Below are 21,932 nucleotides of genomic sequence, written 5' to 3' on the forward strand. Positions count from 1 at the left end.
GTGGCAGTGAAAAGGTCGTTTTTTAACACTACCTATCTAGTGGAAAGATGTTAACATGTTTATCTAACCTCTACTTCAGCAGGTGTGTGTAAGAGCTAATTGTTGTGATTTCTTGGTTTTCCTCCATATTTCTTTGAAGATGTGGTCCATATTAGTAATCAGCGTGGGTGGCAAACTGATCAGGCTGATCTCACAGAGAATTGAGAAACAGTAGGTTGAATTTTCTAGTGCTAAACTCGATCTGTGCTTACTGAAATTTGAAGCGGGAAGTGTTTTTGAACATAATCTGAATGTAAGCTCGAGTGTCAAGGTGAAATGCCAACAGAGGGCCGCCAAAAGCGAGTTGTAAAGCAAGTTGTTTTTAGCTGTAAATGATGTAATACAGAGAGAAGGAATGCATATTCTATTAACTGTATCCCCAAACTCAAACCCCAAACCTAAACCTAACCATCAAACCAGTAAAAATTTATTTTATTAGAGAGAAAAATGTTACCTCCAAATCACACTTGTCAAGGATTATGGAAACACAATTACTTCCTGGTTTTAATACAGAATGGGAACCCATGTATCCCATGTAACTGATGCAAGACACATCCAGTTGTGCCAAAGGAGAAGGTAAATATGCCTGAACGAATGCAAAAATGTCTGGTGAGAGATGGTGCATGTCAGTAACTTGGCATAATGTAGCCGATATCAGGGAACTGCAATACTTGGAAGCAACATTCCAAATTTCTGTGTGTTCATGTTGAATTGATGCCGTATTCAATAAATAGTTAACCATAGTAGAGTCATAAAAAACAAACATTATCAAGAGCAAGAAATGCTTGCAGTTCTTTAGATGTCAATACAGGGAAGGGTTATTATATAGTATTTTTTTAATCTGTCCTTTCAATTTAATTTAGTTAAATGATTTTCAATTTGTTTGTTTTTTTGTGTATTTTATTGTATTTGTTTTTTTTTTTAGTTTCAGAATATTTTTTTATTAGTTTTATTTTAGTTTTAGTAATTTAGGGCTGCCAAAGTTAACATCTCAACTTACGGTATATCATGTAGATATGGTTAATGACGTCAGCTATATTATTGCTGTCTAGTGTTATCGCTATCTAGTTACATTTTCATGTTTAATGAAGGCAAGGTATAAACATAAAAGTACATTTTGGTGCTTTTACCCGGAACTAGTATTTTTCACAGATTTCGCACATGAGGAAATATAGTTCCTCTTAGCCAGGGTTGGGCAGATTACTTTAAGAATGTATTCTGGGCTGAATACTAAATACTCTCTCTAAAATATATTCAGTGAAGTATTCAGAATACATCAAGTAAAGAGTAACATATTCAGAACACTTTTAGAGTACATATTTATAAAGTCAAGGCACAATTAGAAGAATTACGTATATGTCATTATTATCTTATCTGAAGTGTTACACCTCCACTTCTGACTAATCTAAGTAAATCTGAATAGGACTGAAAAGGAATATTATATTTTGACACAAAATTAGATAAGAATGCAAATGCAAATAAACCATATTTATTTTTGAGATGGTAACTGGATGCCACATGCAGAAATTAAACAAAATAGTGAGGTCATGTGACAACAATGTAGTATATTAGGCTAATGATTTTAACTAGGCTTGCTTGAATATTTCCATATTAGGCCTATTTATTAATTTTATTTTCTATCTCTTTTATTACTGACACTTTTATTTATCCTTTGTTTTGTTTTGTTTATTGTTATGTTATATTTTTTGTGAATCACTTCATATGAGATGTTTTTATAAAGTGAGATACAAATATGAATATGTTTGTATGTTACAATATGTTTCTCACTGAAATAGCCTCCCAATTTTACAGTAGTTATTTACACAAGGTTTTTCTGTCTTCGTTTGGACTCTGATCCACTTCAAGTCCTTTCCCTATTTCATTCTTTGCAGTGCTTTCTCCCATATTTTACCGATTCATATGATTGTTTTACCGATGATATGATTGCCGGATATTTAATCCGGCAATCATTATACATGAATAAGATGTTGTATTTTCATTCTTTAGTGCCTGCCATCAAACCATTTGGAGACCACTGTCTGTTTTTAAAGTATCCCAAAAATGCAACCCCCGATTCTAAGATTTTAACCCGCAAATGTGTTTTCAAATGAGCCCAATTTGGCATGAAACCCTGGCAACGCTGCAGCCACATACTGCTGCTGATCTGGGGAAGAGAGAGCAAGAGTGTGCAGCTCACATCTGCGCTGTTCAGAAACACTGTTTAGAAAAACAATCAAGTTTCTCACTCGATTGACAAGATTTTGTGGTCATTATGAGAGTGTTATTCTAAAAGTATTCTAACAAAATGTTATAAAGTAACTATATTCTGAATACAGGTGCTTGAAAATGTAACTGGGGCTGAATACAGCTACTTCATTTTTGTATTCTGAATACATAATGTCTTAACATGTATTCCGTTACAGCCCAGCCCTGTTCTTAGCCATTAAGAGTGACTTTAGACGACTTTTAGCTCTTACTTCGGGGTAAGTACATCTACTTACAAGAAATGGCAGGTAGTCGGCAGAGGCAAGGATGGGCAGTATTTCAGATACATAGCCTATATTTGAAATACGTATTTGAAATACAAAATACTATTTTGTACTTTGTATTTTAAAGTCTTTGAAAAAAATCAAACGTCATTTGTATTTAAATACATTTAAGTTTGGTATATGTGTATTTTCAAAATACATAAAATACTTTGTGCCAGTCAACCTCTTTGTTAGGCTGCTGATTTCCTGTATCAGCTAGTTCAGGCATGCCACACAACCCCAACATTCATGCACGCGAGCTGCAGATGTCAGAGAGAACGGCTCAATCTAGAATTGGGTGAGCAAATTTTCAAAATTTTCAAAATTTTCAAAAATGAACATTGTTGCAACACTAGCATTTGTGCTACAGGTGTACGGTCATCAAAAGAGAGTATAATATACCATGTTTTATACACTGTTTCTGCATTTGCATTTGTTAAACAAGCTTTAATATAATGTAATGTAGGAACTTTGACTCATTTATCGATATTACTGACATGTTTGTGTGATATTACGCACCTGCATCTAGGCAAAATCAAATGCTGACTTCAAGTGCACCTGGGCATTTGTTACAACGACATGTCATGCATTCATGTGGGAAACAAAATACAGAAGAATCAATCGACAGCATTTGTGGCATAATACTGATTACCACAAAAATTAATTTCGACTCATCCCTCCTTTTCTTTAAAAAAAAATCTAGGTTACAGTGAGGCACTTACAATGGAAGTGAATGGAGACAATGAAAGTGAATGTGGCCAATTTTTGGAGGGTTTAAACACAGAAATGTGAAGCTTATAATTTTATAAAAGCACTTGCATTAATTCTTCTGTTAAAACTTGTGTATTATTTGAACTTTAAAGTTGTTTAAATTGTAATTTTTACAGTCGTTTAGGGTTTTAAGGTTTGTTGACATATCGTCATGGTAGCGAAGTTGTAAAATTGGCTATAACTTTCCACAGAAAAGGTCAGTTTGCAATTTTATCACACTAAAATCACATTTACATGCATAATCCTTTATGTCTTGTGGCTTTACTTTTGAAAAAGTGAGTATTTTAATGTTAAAAAATTGGCCCCCATTCACTTCCATTGTAAGTGAAATAAAAGAGATTGTAAGTGAAAGAAAAGGGACGAGTCAAAATACATTTTTGTGTTAATCAATATTATGCCACAAATGCTGTCGACTGAGCTTAACTTGTATTGAACCCGGAACATTCCTTTAAACAATTACGCAATGAACGACGGCAAAAGCCCTTTTTCTATTAAATCAGTGAATAAACATTAATCTTTCATGTCGACACGGCCCTTCCAACGTCCCAACTCGGAAACTCGCGTATCATCTAGAATTCCGAGTTTCCCACTCGTTAATATGACTTTGCAGGGTTATTCATCTGCTTGGAACTCATAATTACGATAATTGAAGCGCATGTGTTGAAATTTTTCCACACAAGTTTCCCAGTTGGAATTTGCCGTTCCATTGCACTTTTCCTAGTAGGAATTTGGAAAATCCGACTTTTCGAGTTGAATGGAACGCAACATAAGATAAGTTGAGGATGTGATGGTTGATTCTACTTGTTGCAAAAAACATAATAATTGCTGTCAACTGTTATTTAATTTCCAATAAAATATTAAGGTAGGTATGATACCTCTTGCCAGCAAATGCAATGCGTGTCTACAGTGAGGAAATCAAAACTAGTCAGCAGCCAGCTAGTGAGCTAGTCTAAGTACTGTTAGCGAGTTCACTAGCTATCAAGCTAAAATGGAACATAATTCAGATTTGCCTTCAGTTAACATGAAGGAATAAAAGAGCATTGGCAAGGGGAAAATAGCGTTAGCACTAGCACAGGACATTAGCGCTAGCTAGTCAGTCTTGCTAGCTAATCGGTTGTTGGTGTTAGCAGCTGCTTGTGTATTTACTAGCTAGTCAAGAGTGTAAAGCATTACTTCTTTCTAGATAGCAAGAAAAGTACCCACTGTTTTACACATGATTTATTTAATAGAGTTCGCCACTAGTAATAGCGGGCTGCAGTGTAACCTGTACAGAAATAACTATAGAAATGGCTGCTGTTTGGCATTTTGCACTATGTGCATTTGTAATTATGTACTTGTTTATTATATTAATTGTCTTTGATTGATTGAAGAGGTAGGTGAAATGAAAACAAAAGTTTTAAGCAGTTGTACACCAAAGTGTTCTTTGCATTCAGAATAGGTCCTGATAGATTTCAGCCTACTTGTGATACACTGAATGGCCAGTTTTACATGTATTTTGTGTATTTTCAAGATACAAAATACTGTATTTTATTTTGATTATTTTTTTCCACACAGTATTTGGTATTTTATTTTGATACATTTAAACTGCGGTATTTTGTATTTTTATTTTAAATACATTTTCATGTATTTGTGGCCATCACTTGGCAGCAGTCATTAGTAAACAAACTTGTAGCTGCTAGCCTGCTATTTAGAGGACTGCACTAATTTTACAGTTCCCTTAACATAAATAACATAAAATCAACAAAGTGTCCAAAGCGTATCCCCTGTTTCACATGTGTGCGTGGGCAAGGGGTGCGCAGAGCGGTTAACAGTAGATGCTTTGAGTTTTCATCGCATCTTTCCTCTGTCACTAAACAGAAAATAATGTGATTTCTGGATTACTAAATTTTTTTTATTTGCACCCCGGTGTAAATAGCATCTGCCACAGGGCAGGCATTTGCACCCGAATAGTCTGGTGGAACCACAGAAATATACGACAAACTAACCAATAGATGTTGCTGCAGTGGAGTCGAGTGTTAATATGGTGTATGAATGTGTACTGTTGTCCTAGCTACCGCGGTTTGAATCCACCTTTTGTCAGTGTGAAACAATGGTTACTGTAGTAGAACCAAGGTTTATTTTTGGGTAAATTAAATCTATTATAAACAACTGTCATGAAATCAAGTTTACATAAGGAAAGTGTTGCAAGCCTGTTACTATGTGGTTAACTTGCATCAAGATGTCTTTTTAAGTCAATAAGTGAGTAATTCAGTACAGTATTTTTTGTTGTCATGAAAGCTTTTAGTGTAAAAGATTGTGTTAATAAATAGGTTTATAGAGCATTTTCAACATGTTTTCCACTGAGTTCAGTGTTTGCTGCATGGTTTAAATAGGCACCTCATCTCTTCTCTCATTGCGGCTCTGGGGACACTGCATGAATTGTACCCAAAATTGTGTGGGGTTTCATATGGCAGGGCAGGCCAAACTCTCACTTGAATTATTTGGAATATTTTTATTCCAGCAAAGGAATTATTATTCAAAAGGAGTATTGTTCCCATCAATGACCTTTTGATTGTTTAATTCATGTCTTTAATTAAGACATGGAAATGTAAATATTGTGTGTTCATTGTTAATTGAATTGGCTCTATTTAGAATTGTCATTGTAGATGTAGATTAGGGAATAATGATGTACAAACAATGGCGCATAGGAGATGCTCTGTAGATAATAATGTTGATATTAATCCACCCTTTTATACCCCCCCTCCCCTCTCTCTCTAGCTTCCATCGTTCTACAGAAGTGGTGGTGCCAAATGCACCCGTGTTTGGATGGCGAGGAGTGTAAAGTTCTTCCAGATCTCACTGGCTGGTCCTGCAGCACTGGTAACAAAGTTAAGACTACTAAGGTGAGTGGGCCAAAGTTCAACTTAATAAAATATAACAACAATTGTAATCACACTGATTAAAGCCTGGTAAAAGCCTGAAGTGTTCTAATGCTAAATTCTGATGCTATGAGACACAGGTTGGCACAGAAAGTGTCTACTGCTCATGGTGATCTACCAGCTAAGAGAGGCATCTGAGAACCTTTTTGTTCCTATAAAAGAACCTTTTAAACAGACTTTACTTAAGAGCTACTGTATATGCCATCAAAATACTCCCCATGAGTATTCTCAGAAGAGTTTTCTTTGAGGAACCCTTCTCCCCAGGCCTTTTTTCCAGGCAAACCATTCTTCAAAGAGGTGTTTTGTTGAGCCCTATTTTTATTTGTAGGGTAAAGAACCATTTAAATTTAAAAGATACCTGTTCAAATGTTCACCTGTTTACAGCAGTGGCAATTTCTCAGGGCCAGCAAAGCCTTCTCTGCTGGCGTAACATGCCTAATAAATAAATATTTTTTCATCCTTTCATTCTCATTGACCTTTTTGCCTATGTATTTTCAATCACTTTCCACTCCTAATTAATCTACAAACGAATAGCAAAAAACAAAAGAATTTATCCAATCAGAATTTATTCCTCGATGCTTACAAGCAAAATGTGACAGCTGTTTCACAAATCGCATGCCTGAAGCCATGCCCCTTTGCAGAAGCAGTGTGTGAGTCTGAGCTCCACCCCGTCAGGCCTACAGAATTTCCACAGAATTCCTCAACAGTGTAAGTGAATAGGCATCTAAAGTCAGATTGTCAGATTCATCAGCCAATCAGATTGATTTATTTGTTCTTGTGGGTGTGGTCTTTAGGATATGTACCAGTCCAGGCCTCCTAGCTGGCCTTGAGTGACGCAATCACGCTTTAAGTGATGTACATAATTTGAAAGTAAAGAGCGTGAGATCTTGTTCATCACTGCTGGTATTGCTTTTGAGAAAGAGATCCTTATGGATTTAAAAACCTGAGATGTTCTGCATGATCGTGCAATTGATTAATTAAACAGGAAAGGATGACTGATTTTCACTTCAAGCAAATTGGTAAGTGCTTTTTGCATTGTTACAACAACATCAGGAGTTTTCTAAGTGTAAATTAGGCTGCTTGAGCATTCAGTGGCAGATCAGGTTTTGAAAAGTAACCATGTACCCTGACGAAAAAAATGTATTGCAAGCAAAATTTAAATCACAAATATTATTAGAGAGCTCTTTCTTGGTATTAGACCTCCTTGGTTGTGGCTTTCGTGCGTGGACTTTTTAAAATTTCAATTGGTATTATTAGTTGACTGCCACGTAATATATGATAGGCATACAGTGTCTTATTCATTGTGAAACAGTGTTTTCTTAATGGCATGGATCGCACTGAAGGCCTAGACTTAAAATGTACGGGCAATGGCTGGTTTAAAGACATATTATAGCAGGGGCGTAGCAACCATAATGTTTTTTGTGGGGCACATTTTGACACAGATTTTTTGGGAGATAATAAGTGATTCTCTAAGAAGTGATAAATAAGAAGACCAGCCAGAACACACTAGCAATGCCTAGCAACTAGCAAAAAAAAAAAAAAAAACTCTAGCAATGCTTAGCATCAGCCAGAACATCCTAGCAACCAGCCAGAACACCCTAGCTATGCCTAGCTACCAGCAAAAATAGCAACTCCTAGCAACCAGCCAAAAAAAACAAAACAAAAAAACAAAAACAAAAAAAAAAAAAACCCTAGCAAAAGCTAAAAAACCCTAGCAACCAGCCAGAACACCCTAGTAACGAGCCAAAAATGTCTAGTAACACCTAGTAATTAGCCATAAAACCTTAGAAATGCCTAGCAACAGCCAGAACACCATAGCAAAGCAACCAGCCAAAATACCCTAGCAATGCCTAGCAAGAGCCAGGACACCTTAGCAAAAAGCCAGAACATCCTAGCAACTAGCAACTAGCAACAACACCCTAGCAATCGGAATCAGAATAAGAATCAGCTTTATTGCCAGGTATGCTTACACATACAAGGAATTTGTCTTGGTGACAGGAGCTTCCAGTGCACAACAATACAGTACAGCAACAAGACAGAGATAATAATAAGAAAAAATAATACAAAATTAATTAATTAATTAATAGAAATAGAATAAAAATAAAAATTGGATAGAAAATAAAGTATATATAGAATACACATTAAGACAATATATATATATATATATATATATATATATATATATATATATATATATATATATATATATATATATATATATATATATATACACATAGTGCAAATACAAATCTGTTATTTACAGTACAAGGGATTGTAATGGCAGAAGAGGTAGGATGTGTTGGATAAATATAAAAAGACTAAACTGTGAATTGCACATAATTATTGCTCAATGGGGCAGTTTTAACTGTTCATGAGATGGAAAAAACTGTTCTTGTGCCTGATGTTTCTGGTGCTCAGAGCTTTGTAGCATCGGTCAGAAAGCAACAGTTCAAAAAGGTAGTGGGCAGAGTGAGTGGGGTTCAGAGTGATTTTTCCAGCCTTTTTCCTCACTCTGGAAGTGTACAGTTCTTGAAGGGAGGGCAGGGGTCAACCAATAATCCTCTCAGCAGTCCGAACTATCCTTTGTAGTCTTCTGATAGCCGATTTCGTAGCTGCACTAGACAGTTACTGAAGTGCAGATGACAGATTCAATGACTGCTGAGTAGAACTGTATCTGTGGCAGGTTGAACTTCCTCAACTGGCGAAGGAAGTACAACCTCTGCTGAGCCTTTTTCACAATGTGAGTCAATGTGGGTCTCCCACTTCAGGTCCTGTGAGATGGTAGTGCCCAGGAACCTGAATGACTCCACTGCTGCCACAGTACTGTTTAGAATGGTGAGGGGGGTCAGTGTTGGGGTGTTCCTCCTAAAGTCCACAATCATCTTCACCGTTTTGAGCATGTTCAGCTCCATGTTGTTTTGACTGCACCAGACAGCCAGCTGTTCAATCTCCCTTCTGCATACAGACTCATCGTCATCCTGGATGAGGTCAATGACAGTAGTGTCATCTGTAAACTTCAGGAGCATGACAGAGGGGTCCTTGGCAGTGCAGTCCTTTGTATACTGGGAGAAGAGTAGTGGGGAGAGCACACAACCCTGGGGGGCACCTGTGCTGATTGTATAGGTGCTGGAAGTGAATTTCCCCTGTCTCACTAGCTGCTGCCTGTCTGTCAGAAAGCTGGTATTCCACTGACAGATAGATGTGGGAACAGAGAGCTGGTGTAATTTAGTCTGGAGAATAGTTGGGATAATGGTGTTGAAATCCGAACTGAAGTCGACAAAAAGGATCCTTGTATATATCCCTGGTCTGTCCAGATGTTGCAGGATATGATGCAATCCCATGTTGAGTGCATCCTCCACAGACCTGTTTGCTCGATAAGCAAATTGAAGGGGATCTAGAAAGGGTCCAGTGATGTCCTTCAGGTGGGTCAACATCAGTCTCTCAAATGATTTCATGACCACAGACGTCAGGGCGATGGGTCTGTAGTTATTAAGTCCTGTGATTTTGGGTTTCTTTGGTTCAGGATTGATGATTGAGCATTTGAAGCAGCATGGGACTTCACACTGCTCCTGTGATCTATTGAAGATCAGTGTGAAGAATGGGGCCAGCTGGTTACCACAGGATCTAAGACAAGCGGGTGAAACGCCATCTGGGCCCTGTGCTTTCCTTGTCTTTTGTTTCTGGAAGACCCGGGACACCTCTTCTTCACAGATCTTAAGTGCAGGTTGAGTAACAGGAGGGGGATTGCAGGAGGTGTTGGTGTTTGTGTGAATTGAAGGTCAGAGTGGGTGTGGGGTGTGAGACTGGGCCTTTCAAATCTACAGTAGAACACATTCAAGTCGTCGGCTAGATGTTGGTCCCCTACTGTGTTGGTGGCAGGAGTCCTGTAATTTGTAAGTTGTTTCATGCCACTCCACACTGATGCCGGGTCGTTAGCTGAAAACTGTCACTCACTCAACGTTGTGTCAATGTAGTGACACTAGGGGTCGCCCTTGGGAGCCCCAAACACCTCTGATCTTTGAGAAACGGCCAATGGGAATTGGCGAGTGGAATTTGCATGCCACTCCCCCAGACATATGAGTATAAAAGGAGCTGGCTCACAACCACTCATTCAGATTTTTTTTTTGGAGCCGAGCGGTTGTGTTCAGCGAGCTGAATCCTCTGCCGTTCCATTCACCTCTAAAAAAACTGTTGGAGTTTACGCCGCATTACAGTGGCTTCTCCCCCTTGTACACCGGTGGAGTGCAGATAACACCCTGGGGGCTTCGACAGTCTAAAAGAGTATATATTCTTGCAATAAAAGAGTATATTTTCCCTACTAAAAGAGTGGCACTGACGGAGAGCATCTTTTTAAAGATGCCTTTCCGTCTGTGTTTATTTCCTGGTTGCGGTCGTTACCTCTCCGCTTCCGATGGCCACAATCCCTGTCTTACATGCTTGGGCGCTGCCCACGTGGAGAGAGCATTCGTGGATGGGTCATGTTCTCGCAGTGAGAATGGCAACATTGCGGTGGCATGTCATCTGCCTTGAGTTGCTGGCAGTGTTGCTTGCCCTGCGGAGGCTTCGGCCGTTGATCCAGGGCAAGCACGTGTTGGTCTGGACGGAAAATATGGTGATGGTTGCGTACAGTAGCCACAAAGACGGCCTGCGCTCGCGTTGCATGTCACAACAAGCAGTCAGCAGCGACTCAAGTCCTTGCGAGCCACTCACATCCCACTCACAGATGCACTGTCATGACAGGTCACGCTCAGGGGAGAGTGGAGACTCCACCCCCAGGTGGTCCTGCTGGTTTGGAGTCAATTCGGTCAAGCATAGGTAAGCTTGAAGCTGTTCGCTTCCCAGGAATCCTCCCACTGCCCACTCTGGTACGCCCTGACCGAGGCTTCCCTCGGCACAAATGCGCTGGCACACAGCTGGCCCCGGGGCCGTGCTAGTATGCATTCCTCCCAGTGAGCCTACTTTCACAGACCCTCTGTCAGGGAGGACGAGGAGCAGGTCATCCTAGTGGCACCCTACTGGCCCACCCAGACTTGGGTCTCGGACCTCACACTCCTCATGACAGCCCCTCCCTGGCGAATTCCCCTGAGGAGGGTTCTCCTCTCTCAGGGATGGGGCACCATCTGGCACCCGTGACCAGACCTCTGGAATGTTCATGTCTGGCCCTTGGACGGGATGCGGAAGACCTAAGTGGCCTACCACCCGCGGTGGTAGACATGATCACTCAGATTAGGGCTCCTTCTACGAGGCGCCTGTATGCCTCGCAGTGGCGTCTGTTCGCTAAGTGGTGTTCTTCCCGATGCGAAGACCCTCAGAGATGCGCAGTTGGGTCGGTGCTTTCCTTCCTGCAGGAGAGGCTGGTGGGGCGGCTGTCCCCCCACCTTGAGGGTGTACATGGCCGCTATGATGGCACACCACAATGCAGTTGACAGTAAGTATTTAGGGAAGCACAACCTGATCATCAGGTTACTTAGAGGCTCAAAGAGGTTGAATCCTCCCAGACCACGCCTCATTCCCTCATGGGATCACTCCGTGGTCCTGCAGGGAGCCCCGTTTGAGCCCTGGAGTCAGTTGAGCTAAAGGCAGTCTCTTGAAGGCTGCCCTCTTGACTGAGCTCACCTCCATCAAGAGGGTAGGGGACCTGCAGGCATTCTCTGTCAGCAACATGTGCCTGGAGTTCAGTCTGGAATACTCTCACATGGTCCTGAGGCCCCGACCAAGCTATATTCCCAAGGTTCACACAACCCTGTTTAGGGATCATGTTCTTTGCGCATCTACTTGGATCGCACGTAGAGCTTTAGATGCTCTGAGTAGCTCTTTGTCTGCTTCGGAGGACAGCGGAATGGGAGCGCTGTCTCCAAACAGAGGATCACCCACTGGGTCGTGTGCTATTAGGCCCTGTACTGGGGTAGGTGCTCCACATGCACTGGTTGCCTGTTTGTAACCCCATGTGATGTACCTTCCACAAGATGGTTTCCCTGTTGGTAAACCCGCATCTTCCTTGGGCAGAGTTTCCTTCTGCCACCGGTCATTGTATTTGTAGAGCTACATCCCCTCTGGGTAGGACCTACCATGGGGACTTCTCCACATGCGACACTGCCGACAAGACTCGGTAAGACCATGTGACATATTTCCACACAATTGCCTCCCCATTGGGCAGGATGTGGTCTCTGTGGTGTCTTCCCCTTGTGAATGGACACCCCCCCAATGCAGACATTTATGGCCCCCAGCTGAACGATTTCCATTCTTTTTTGGGGAGAAAAAAAGAAGAGAAGAAGCCACGGCTGGGGCGGCCTGTCTCCATTTTGGGCAGTCGACTTGTACCCGAGGTGCGGGGGACCGTACAACGCTTGTAGGAGCGTTGGGGAAGGTTACGTGATGGCCAGGCGTGCTGGCTATGAGGCACGCAATGGTTTGCCCGTCTCGCACCACCAGTCCACATAACACAGTTCAGCTAGTTGTGGCATTTCGTACATCGACACAATGTCGAATGAGTGACAGACAGGGAAAGTTCTGGTTACTTTTGTAACCTCCATTCCCTGATGGAGGGAACGAGACGTTGTGTCCCTCCTGCCACAACTCTGGACTACACGCTGAAATGGCCGGGACCCAGTTTCGGCTCCTCAGCACAAAACCTGAATGAGTGGTTGCGAGCCAGCTCCTTTTATACCCGTATGTCCAGGGGAGTGGCATGCAAATTCCACTTGCCAATTCCCATTGGCCTTTTCTCAAAGATCAGAGGTGTTTGGAGCTCCCAAGGGCGATCCCTAGTGTCACTACAACGACACAATGTCTCGTTCCCTCCATCAGGGAACGGAGGTTACGAAAGTAACCAGGACGTTTTCAGCTGCTCAGAGTATCTTCTTTTAGCAACTCTGATTTCCTTATTCAGTGTGTTCCTAACCTGATTGTACAAGACTTTATCCCCACCTCTGTAAGCATCCTCTTTGGCCTGACAAAGCTGCCTGAGTCCTGCTGTAAACCACGGTTTGTCATTGTTGTATGTTAAATAAGTCCTTGCAGGAATGCACATATCCTCACAGAAACTGATATATGATGTAACAGTATCTGTGAGTTCGTCCAGATTGCAGTCTGCAGTCTCAGAAACACTCCAATCAGTGCAGTCAAAGCAGGCTTGTGGTTCCAGCTCTGCTTCACTGGTCCATATCTTTACAGTCCTTACTACAGGCTTAGCAGATTTTAGTTTCTGCCTGTAGGTTGGAAGAAATGAACCAGACAATGATCAGAGAGTCCCAAAGCTGCTCTAGGGACAGTGATATACATCCTTTATTGTTGTGTAGCAGTGATCCAGTATATTTCTGTCTCTGGTTGGGCATGTAATGTGCTGTTTGTATTTGGGCAGTTCACGTGTGAGGTTTGCTTTGTTCAAATCCCCAAGAATAATAATAACTGAGTCCAGGTATTGTTGTTCCGTGTCTGTAATTTGATCAGCCAGCTGTTGCAGCGTGGCGCTAATGTACATGTGTGGCGGGATATAAACACTCACCAGAATAAACGAGGAAAACTCCCGCGGCGAGTAGAAAGGCTTACAGTTAATAAAGAGCGCTTCCAAATTAGGACAGCACATCTACTTTAACGTTGTTTTCAGCTGTACACCAACTTTCACTGATGTAAAAGCATGTTCCACCGCCTCTCGTTTTCCCCATTATATCCGCGATGTGATCTGCTCTGAACAGCTGAAAGCCCGGCAGATGTAACGCGCTGTCCGGAATGGCTTCACTCAGCCAGGTTTCACTGAAGCACAAGGCAGCAGAGGTTGAAAAGTCCTTGTTTGTACAGGTGAGGAGATGTAGTTTGTCCGTTTTGTTAGGAAGAGAGTGGAGATTCGCTAGATGAATACTCGGCAGTGCTGTTCGAAAGACGTGCCGAGTGCTGACTAGCACTCCAGATCATCTCCCTCGCCTGCGTCTCTTGAACAACACAGCTGCGCCTCTGACTAAAATGTCCAGCAAAGCATCTGAATAGTCAAAAACCAGGAAAAGATTATCTGGTATATGCTGCCGAATGTTCAGCAGTTCGTCCCTGGTAAAATTGATTGGAAAAAGATTACTAAACACAGGAAAATGCGGCCATCCGCGGCGCCATCTTATCACACACAATGTGTAGTAACCAGACGAAAAACCCTAGGTTGTCGTTCCAACACCCCTATATTATAAGCAGACACATCACTCAAACTTTAGAGACTTTCTAAAAGAGAACGAGGAAAGCTTGAAGATAAATAAACATTTCAGTGTTACTGCAAAGAATGAACAGAAAGCTCAGAGGACAAATCCCTGAAGACTTCAGTCTTACAGAGAGAACTTTCAAAGGCCAAAGGAGACTTTTCAAAAGCCAAGCAGACAAACATGCAGAGACAACATTCCTAGTGAAAAGACCAGCATTGCTGGTGACCAGCATATGTTATGTTTTGAATGCTAGTGTGTTGGTGTCCCTATCAGGTTTCTTAACTTGTTTAAAAAGTTAAACACCTTTTGTGAATCAGATCACCCTGAATATCTCAATTTATGGTTGATAGCTCTAAGATGCCTATATTCAGGTAAAAAATACAAATTAATTTGAGGTTGGTGAGATTAGGTTGGGATTCTCCCACACAGAGAGAAAAAATCTGGGGATTTGTTAAACAAAAATACAGTAACAATACATTCATTTAACTTCAGGTGGATAACAGATTAGATGTGAGCAGAGAGACTCCTGTTTGTGAAAGCTGGGGTAACTGCTTTGCAGGTGTGACATACAGGTGAAGTATTAAAGAAATAATGGTGGCAGAGAACACATAACTGCCATAAGAATAATTGCTCCTAGTTATAAAGTAACAGCAGAACATCTGTTGTGTTAATTAAAATGCATTATGGCTATGAGCTCCGCTGAGGCTTTCAAATTAAGAGTCCTAATTAAATTGGTAAGAGCGAGAGACAAGAAATGAATGATGACTCTGGGTCTTTAATTTAAGATAAATGACTTTGTTAGTTATTCTGTGCATGATTGGTTGAGCCAACTGTCATGGATATACCCCACCTTCTTCCACCTTAAGAACCAATGGGTTGTGTTGCAGCACAAACGGGAGGTGGGAGGAAGTGTCTTACTCCAGAGAGCATAAATTCTGTATTTAATAGCAGCAGAATTGGAACAGTTACCGCCAGGCTTCAACACACACGTCTCAGGAGATTGTGGCAAAGAGCCAAGATTCGCATTGTAATCTCTCTCTCTGTCTCTTTCCATCTGCCTTCTTATCTCTTTACATCCTCCCCCTTTACCATCCTCTTATTCAATATCTTTCTTATTATTACTCTTCTCCATTGTCTGCGCTTTGCAGTGTCCCTTTCTGAAACTAAAGCATCTAAGCATGCCCAGCTCAAATCACCCATTTGTGAAACCAATATACTTCTCTATCTGAGATTTGTCATAGCATAAGCAAAACTACTTTATCTAAAAGCAGAAGCTTTGTAGCTCTTGTGATTGTATTATACTGGATGTCCCTTGATCTACTTCTCTTTCTTTTGTAGGTCACACGGTAGCAAGAATATGGCTGCTCTACCAAGAGGCCTAAGACTCCTCACCCTAAAGGAACAGGAGACCTTCTTGTTTAAGATATTGAAATTATGGAGGATTCAGTACATGCAATAGAGGGACATACTTATTGTACACTATAGATGACCACATTGCTATGACAGAAGATAAGAGGATGGACTTGTTCTGCAGAATGTCTGTATATACCTGTGGTGCGATGCTCATTGCAACTTCAGATGCTGGACACCACAGGTGTTCACATGAGAGACTGCACCTCTCAGCTCAGATTTTTTTTGGACTACTGCTGGCTCTGGCTGCTCTTGTGTATGTAGGAAAGACAAAGTTCCTTTGGACAATTCGGACATGGCTGGGAGCTTGTGTGATTGTGTGTATGTGTGTAAGTGTGTGTTAAATCAATAGTTCTCTCAAAAATGAAAATACATTTACTCACCCTCATGTCGTTTCAGACTTTCTTTCTTCCATTAAACACCAAAGGAGATGTTTAGTTGAATATCTTAGCTGCTGTCTTCCATATAGTGAAAGTGGATGGGGACAGAAGCTGTCACATTTTAAAAACGGCATCAAAGCACCATTAAAGCATCATGAAAGTACGACTTGTGTACTGTGTATTCCAAGTCTTTTGAAGCTTTATATGAAGAACAGACTGAAGTTGTTATTCATTGAAACTCTTGCTTGACAGGTTAAACAATCGACTATAAATAACTCCTTTTATGTTTCTCAGAAGAAAGAATGTCTTACAGGACATGTGCGGGTGAATAAATGATGACAGAATTTGGAACTGTTCTTTGAATAGAACAAGTGTGTCAGGTTGATTATGCTGAGACAATAGTTCAACACTGTTTATCTGCTTCCCAGCACAAATTTTCTATTCATGAGTAAGTAGTGTATTGTTCAGAATGTGTGGTTGACAAATTATTCTCAATTCTCTTCTGGGTCAAGTCATAACCATGAAAATGTTATGGATAGGATCATAACATCATATAAAAAAATTCATGTTAGATTTTTTTTTTTAACTAAATAAGATCATTTGGAGACGTTTTCCATTTTCTAGTCCTTAATGTTGGTGTAAGATGGTGTGAAAAGGAGAGAAACATTTATAAAGCTTTCTTCCACAAATACAGAAGTAGAAAAGCAGTCTCTAAGTGATGTAGTCATCAGTAAAACACTGGTAAATTGCTGTAAAAATACAGCTTCTCCTTGCTGTAACATGTTATGTAATGTGAGCTTTACAGATGCAAGCCCCTAAAAACACTTTAAAACAGATGGCTAGTGTAAAATGTCTATGTTACTCTGTAAAAAATTCTTAAACCACTTAAACAGGGCCCTGTCTTGCTTTTACATTTCTTTTCTGGTTTAATGTAACTGTGAAGCTCTCCAAGTACTCTGTTAAGTTCCAAAACAGTCTGCTGAACATATTTAAAGATAAGGTCCAACGTGAAGAGACATTACTCGTGCCCAATACTGCGGTTTAATAAAGTTTGAAATAGAATCGGTTCCACCATTCATCTTTGCAAGGTTTTCTGTTCTGTCTCCACAGACTCAAACCTAACTTAAACTTTAATTCTAAACTCAAATTGTCCCTTTATACACTCTTGCTGAGCTTTACCTTTTCCAGTGTGGAATGAGTTTCATCGAGCTTGCAGAACGGATGGTGCACATTGTCTCTTTATCTCTATATGTCTCTCTCAGGGCTCCAGTGGCTTGTGAAGTGTTGAATGAGGTTTTCTCTCTATAAAGCAACCCTGTATCGTAGGCCTGCCCAGACATCTTCCAGGTTTCAAAGACCCTTCAGACACTAACAGTCTGCTTTGTGAGCTGTGATAAATGAATCAGAACCACTGTGATTCCAGTGTGGGGCCTTGGAAGATGGGGTCAAGTACCATCTCAAATTCTCATTACTGAATCCCAGGATACTGGCAGGCCTCCCCAGGATGGTGCGAATATATTTTTTAGATCAGTTGCTATTGGTAGAGACTCAACGTTCTGTTTTCTTTTTTAATAGTCAACTACACATTGAGTTCACATTTTATGAAAACCTTGAACATTATGTTTGTCTTTCTGTGCAGTAGGGTTTGCACATCTACTTAATTTTACTAGTCAACTAGTCGGCAAGTCAATGTTTCCTTTATGAAAATGACTCAACATCATAGAATCATCAGTCTGTGCTGTTTCTGGTAAACCAATGCATTGACAGAGAGTGTATGAAAGAAGAAAATGTCCGTGGACTGAGATGAAATGAATGAAAAACAAAAGCATGCATATCTCCATTACCACATTCAAGCTGCTTGCATTAAAATAAATGGTGCAAAAACAGTCATGCCACTCGCTTATATTTTCTGTCAGCCTGTGTGCAACACTCATAACGTTCTTTGTGAATGCAAATTGCTCCGGGTTTTCTTTATTTTCACTTTTGTGTAATTTCAAATGTGTTTAGCAGTTATACAAAACTAATGACATAACGGCACAACGGAATGCAGTTTATGAACTGAGGAATTTTCCGCCTGCTGTTGGCTTTAATAGAACAAGTGCAATTGAAGTAATGTGATGCACAACTAGTTGACACAGACAGAGCACATCCACAAGTGAACAACAGGATCACACTGAAAGTCGCCGTGTTGCTACCGAATGTTCCAGTATCCTGACATCATCCCCATTCTGCCGAGTTACTGACAAGCTGTATCTCCCATCAGACATTTTTTTCACCAGTTCAAGTATATTTACCTTCTCAGCAGCGTTGTGTCAGCAGCGTCAGATATCCAGGTTCTTGTCCTGCATTGAATCCAGGAAGTAATCGTATGTGCTTAATCAGTGGCAAGCACAATTTGTAGGTTCCATTTTTCCCTCTAAAAATAAATTTTTACTCCACTGATGGTTAGGTTTAGTGTTGGGGTTTGGGTTGTGGGCTAGACGTTGATAAAATATGCATTCCTCATCATGTATTGCATAATTTACAGCTCAAAACAACTTGGCTTTGGCGCCCCTCTATGGACATCTTACTTGGAAGCTGGAGCTCATGCGTGCCCTTAAAAAACACTTCTCGTTTTGGACACTGGGAGCAGTGCTTTGAATTTCTGTAAGGACATAAGTATAGCTCATGAAATGTCAACCTATTGTTTTCATTTTCACAGTGAGATCAGTCTGTAGTGGCAGAGCTAATCGACTAGCTCTTATCTACATGTTATGCACAGATCCATCTCTGTGAAAAAAGATTTGTTGTGTTGTGATTAGGGTTGCCACCCATCCTGTAAAATACGAGATCATCCCGTATTTAAAGATAAAATGATGCATCCCGTAATACGCGATTTGTCCCGTATTTAAGCTGATCAGATGGCATCACGGTGAAATCATTCCATCGCCATTTTAACATTGATATAAGTTGGAAAATTTGCCTACAGTGGGTAAGGGACCGTCTGAAAAGTCCACACATTGTGCTAAAACGTGCTAATACTGTGGAGGGTGTGGTAAGGGACCGTCCGAAAAGTCCACAAATGGGGGTAAAACTGTGAAGTTCACACAATGTATGAATACAATCATAAAGACAAGTACAGGTGAAGAAAAAAAAAAGATAAATAAAAATAATTTAAAAAAAAATACAAAATATGTATAAACCATCCAAAATGTATACATAAATAAGATAAAGAAGACAAATAATCGATAAAATTTAAATAAATATATTTTGAACATATAAATGATGTATTTTTTTTTATAAATCATGGGTCAGGAAAGCTGTAATTTTAGCATGCAAGACAGGATATACAATTTTTATTAATAACGCATATTAACTCAATGCATTTATTGCTAAAACTGTGGAGGATGTGGTTAGGGGCTGTGATTCCACCCATGCCCCCCCCCCCCTCCTTGGATGTAGACAGCCACTACATCCTGATGCAGAAATAGAATGACAACACTTTGTCCGTCTCAAGAGGGCGCAGTGCTCTGAGGTGAACCTGATACATAGACCTACCAAACATCACTTTTAGTCTAAAAATCAATATTTTAATACAATTTCTTCATCCCATACTAGTGGTTGAGACCTGCCACTGCATATCTGTCCTTTCTAGGAAAGAAGAAAAATGAGTAAGAGAATCGCCAATAGGTCGAGTAATATTAAGAGGGATGACAGTCAAATTAATTGTAAGCGTTGAAAGGGGCTTTCAAGTGGTATTGGCAAAATGTATGCATAAAAATAATTTATAACTTGGCCCACAGTTTTACATAAAATCGCTTTAGCTATACTCAGCCCAAGATGATTCTCTGAACAACCTGGTGCCACACCTGTAAGCACATGCTTGACCTACATCTACGATTAGTGGATCAGTGTTCTGCTCTGCAGGCAGCTTGAATCTCAGGACCAGCCTCTTATGAAAATAAAGCAAGAGAGAGAATGAGCAAAGCCACTGAGTATAAGATTGTAGACAGATTTCATAAGAGACTTTACTGTTTTTGCTCAAATCTCTCTGTGTCCCAAGAGCCCACTTAAACACTGGCTCGTTCCACAGGGTGGCATGTACCAAGCATTCTCCTCTGTGATGAAAAGACACAAAACCTAAAGCAAAGATAAACATAAGCAGTGCTATTTCTACTCTGCTGTCATTTGTTGTTGAGTTCAATTTATATTCACTCGCAGTGAAAATTTCTAGGGGCTGTGCTTGTGTAGAAAGAAAATAGAATCCTTGGCATAAACAATTGATTATCATGTCCTGTTTGGGAACTGTTGTAAACACAGGCTGAGGGATGTTTATTACAGAACTAAGCATGCATACACTGAATTGTCCTCAAAATCTGATTGTTTAAATTTGAATGACATTCCCTTCACATTCCGTTTGAGAATTCTCCATTGGCACCACTGTCACTATACAATTTGTCAGTCTGCTACAATGCATAAATAATCTATGATATAAAATGCTGAGATTTAATAATTTATGGATACTAGACTACGACATAATGAAAAGTATGAAAAGAAAATTATATCTCAGCTAGTCTTTGAATTAGAGTGATGGCTGCTTGGTTTGACAGCTGAAATTAATTTCAGAATATGACTACAAGCTACAGTCCACTCACAATGTACCATTGCTGTTCTGGGCATTTGCTATGAGACCTACATCTTGGACTTTAAAGACAAATGGGAAGAGTCCTTCTAAAGTTAAATGACATTGCAGTTACAGTTTAGTTGGGATATTTAAAGTTGTTCATATTACATAATCATACTTAAAAGTTAGCTAGAGTTAACGAAAGCCAATCACGTCAAGAAAAGTAAATTGCATAGTCATGTAGTTACAGTCTTTGATGCCGATTGGTCAATAAAGCATCCAGGTAATATGATGCAAAACACCTGTTCACCTACCTACTGTTTAAATTGCTGTGCAGCACCCATAGAGGACAGCTATTAACCATATTTACATTTATGCATTTGGCAGATGCTTTTATCCAAAGCAAATTACAGTGCACTTATTACAGGGACAATCCTCCTGAAGCAACCTGGAGTTAAGTGCCTTGCTCAAGGACACAATGGTGGTAGCTGTGGAGATTGAACCAGCAGCCATCTGATTACCAGTTATGTGCTTTAGTCCACTACGCCACCACCACTCCATTCACATGTTACATGTCAGGGATGATATCTTCTAGAGGAAGGATGGCACTTAAATGTGAAGAGTGTCATTGCTGCAACATTTACATCACCAAATGGAATTGCACAAATAATGAGTGTTTTCAAACAGAATTTCCAAGTCCTCCATTGGTCGACCAAGCAGGTAATCCCGCCCAAAATTCACGCCACTGGTTGAGTCACTGTTGCGGTTCAACAAACAGAGTGATGTTTTTATAGTGCCACAAAGCCACAGTTTTTTTTTTTTTACTTTTTGAGCAAATCAACTTACAAGTACAGTTACATGCATCATGTCCCATCAGATATCTTTGCATCAATTCAAATGTGTTTACCTTCTATTGTGGCATGATAGCGTATTGTGCAAGTAGCCACAAAGACAAGGTTTTAGTCCCATGGAAACCAGGAATTAATTGCATTCATATAATGATGGATGTGATTCGGAGGTTGCGTTTTCCCTTTAAGATTTCATTTTAACCCCACTGATGGTAAGGTTTAGGGTTGGCGTCTGGGTTCTGGAATATGGAT

General features: G+C 40.3%; 1 protein-coding gene across 1 annotated transcript in view; it reads left to right on the forward strand.

Annotated features, from left to right (window-relative positions):
• Nucleotides 1-17,287, forward strand: part of LOC127428076 (chemokine-like protein TAFA-4) — a 77,760-nt gene extending 60,473 nt beyond the window's left edge. Inside the window, exons 5-6 of the mRNA XM_051676140.1 lie at nt 6,096-6,220; nt 15,778-17,287. Coding sequence (XP_051532100.1) covers nt 6,096-6,220; nt 15,778-15,789 — 137 coding nt within the window. The 3' untranslated portion in view covers nt 15,790-17,287. The remainder of the gene's footprint in view (nt 1-6,095; nt 6,221-15,777) is intronic.
• The last annotated feature ends 4,645 nt before the right edge of the window (nt 17,288-21,932 follow it).

This window comes from Myxocyprinus asiaticus, chromosome 37 (assembly GCF_019703515.2).
Source record: "Myxocyprinus asiaticus isolate MX2 ecotype Aquarium Trade chromosome 37, UBuf_Myxa_2, whole genome shotgun sequence".
NCBI classification, from domain to species: domain Eukaryota; kingdom Metazoa; phylum Chordata; class Actinopteri; order Cypriniformes; family Catostomidae; genus Myxocyprinus; species Myxocyprinus asiaticus.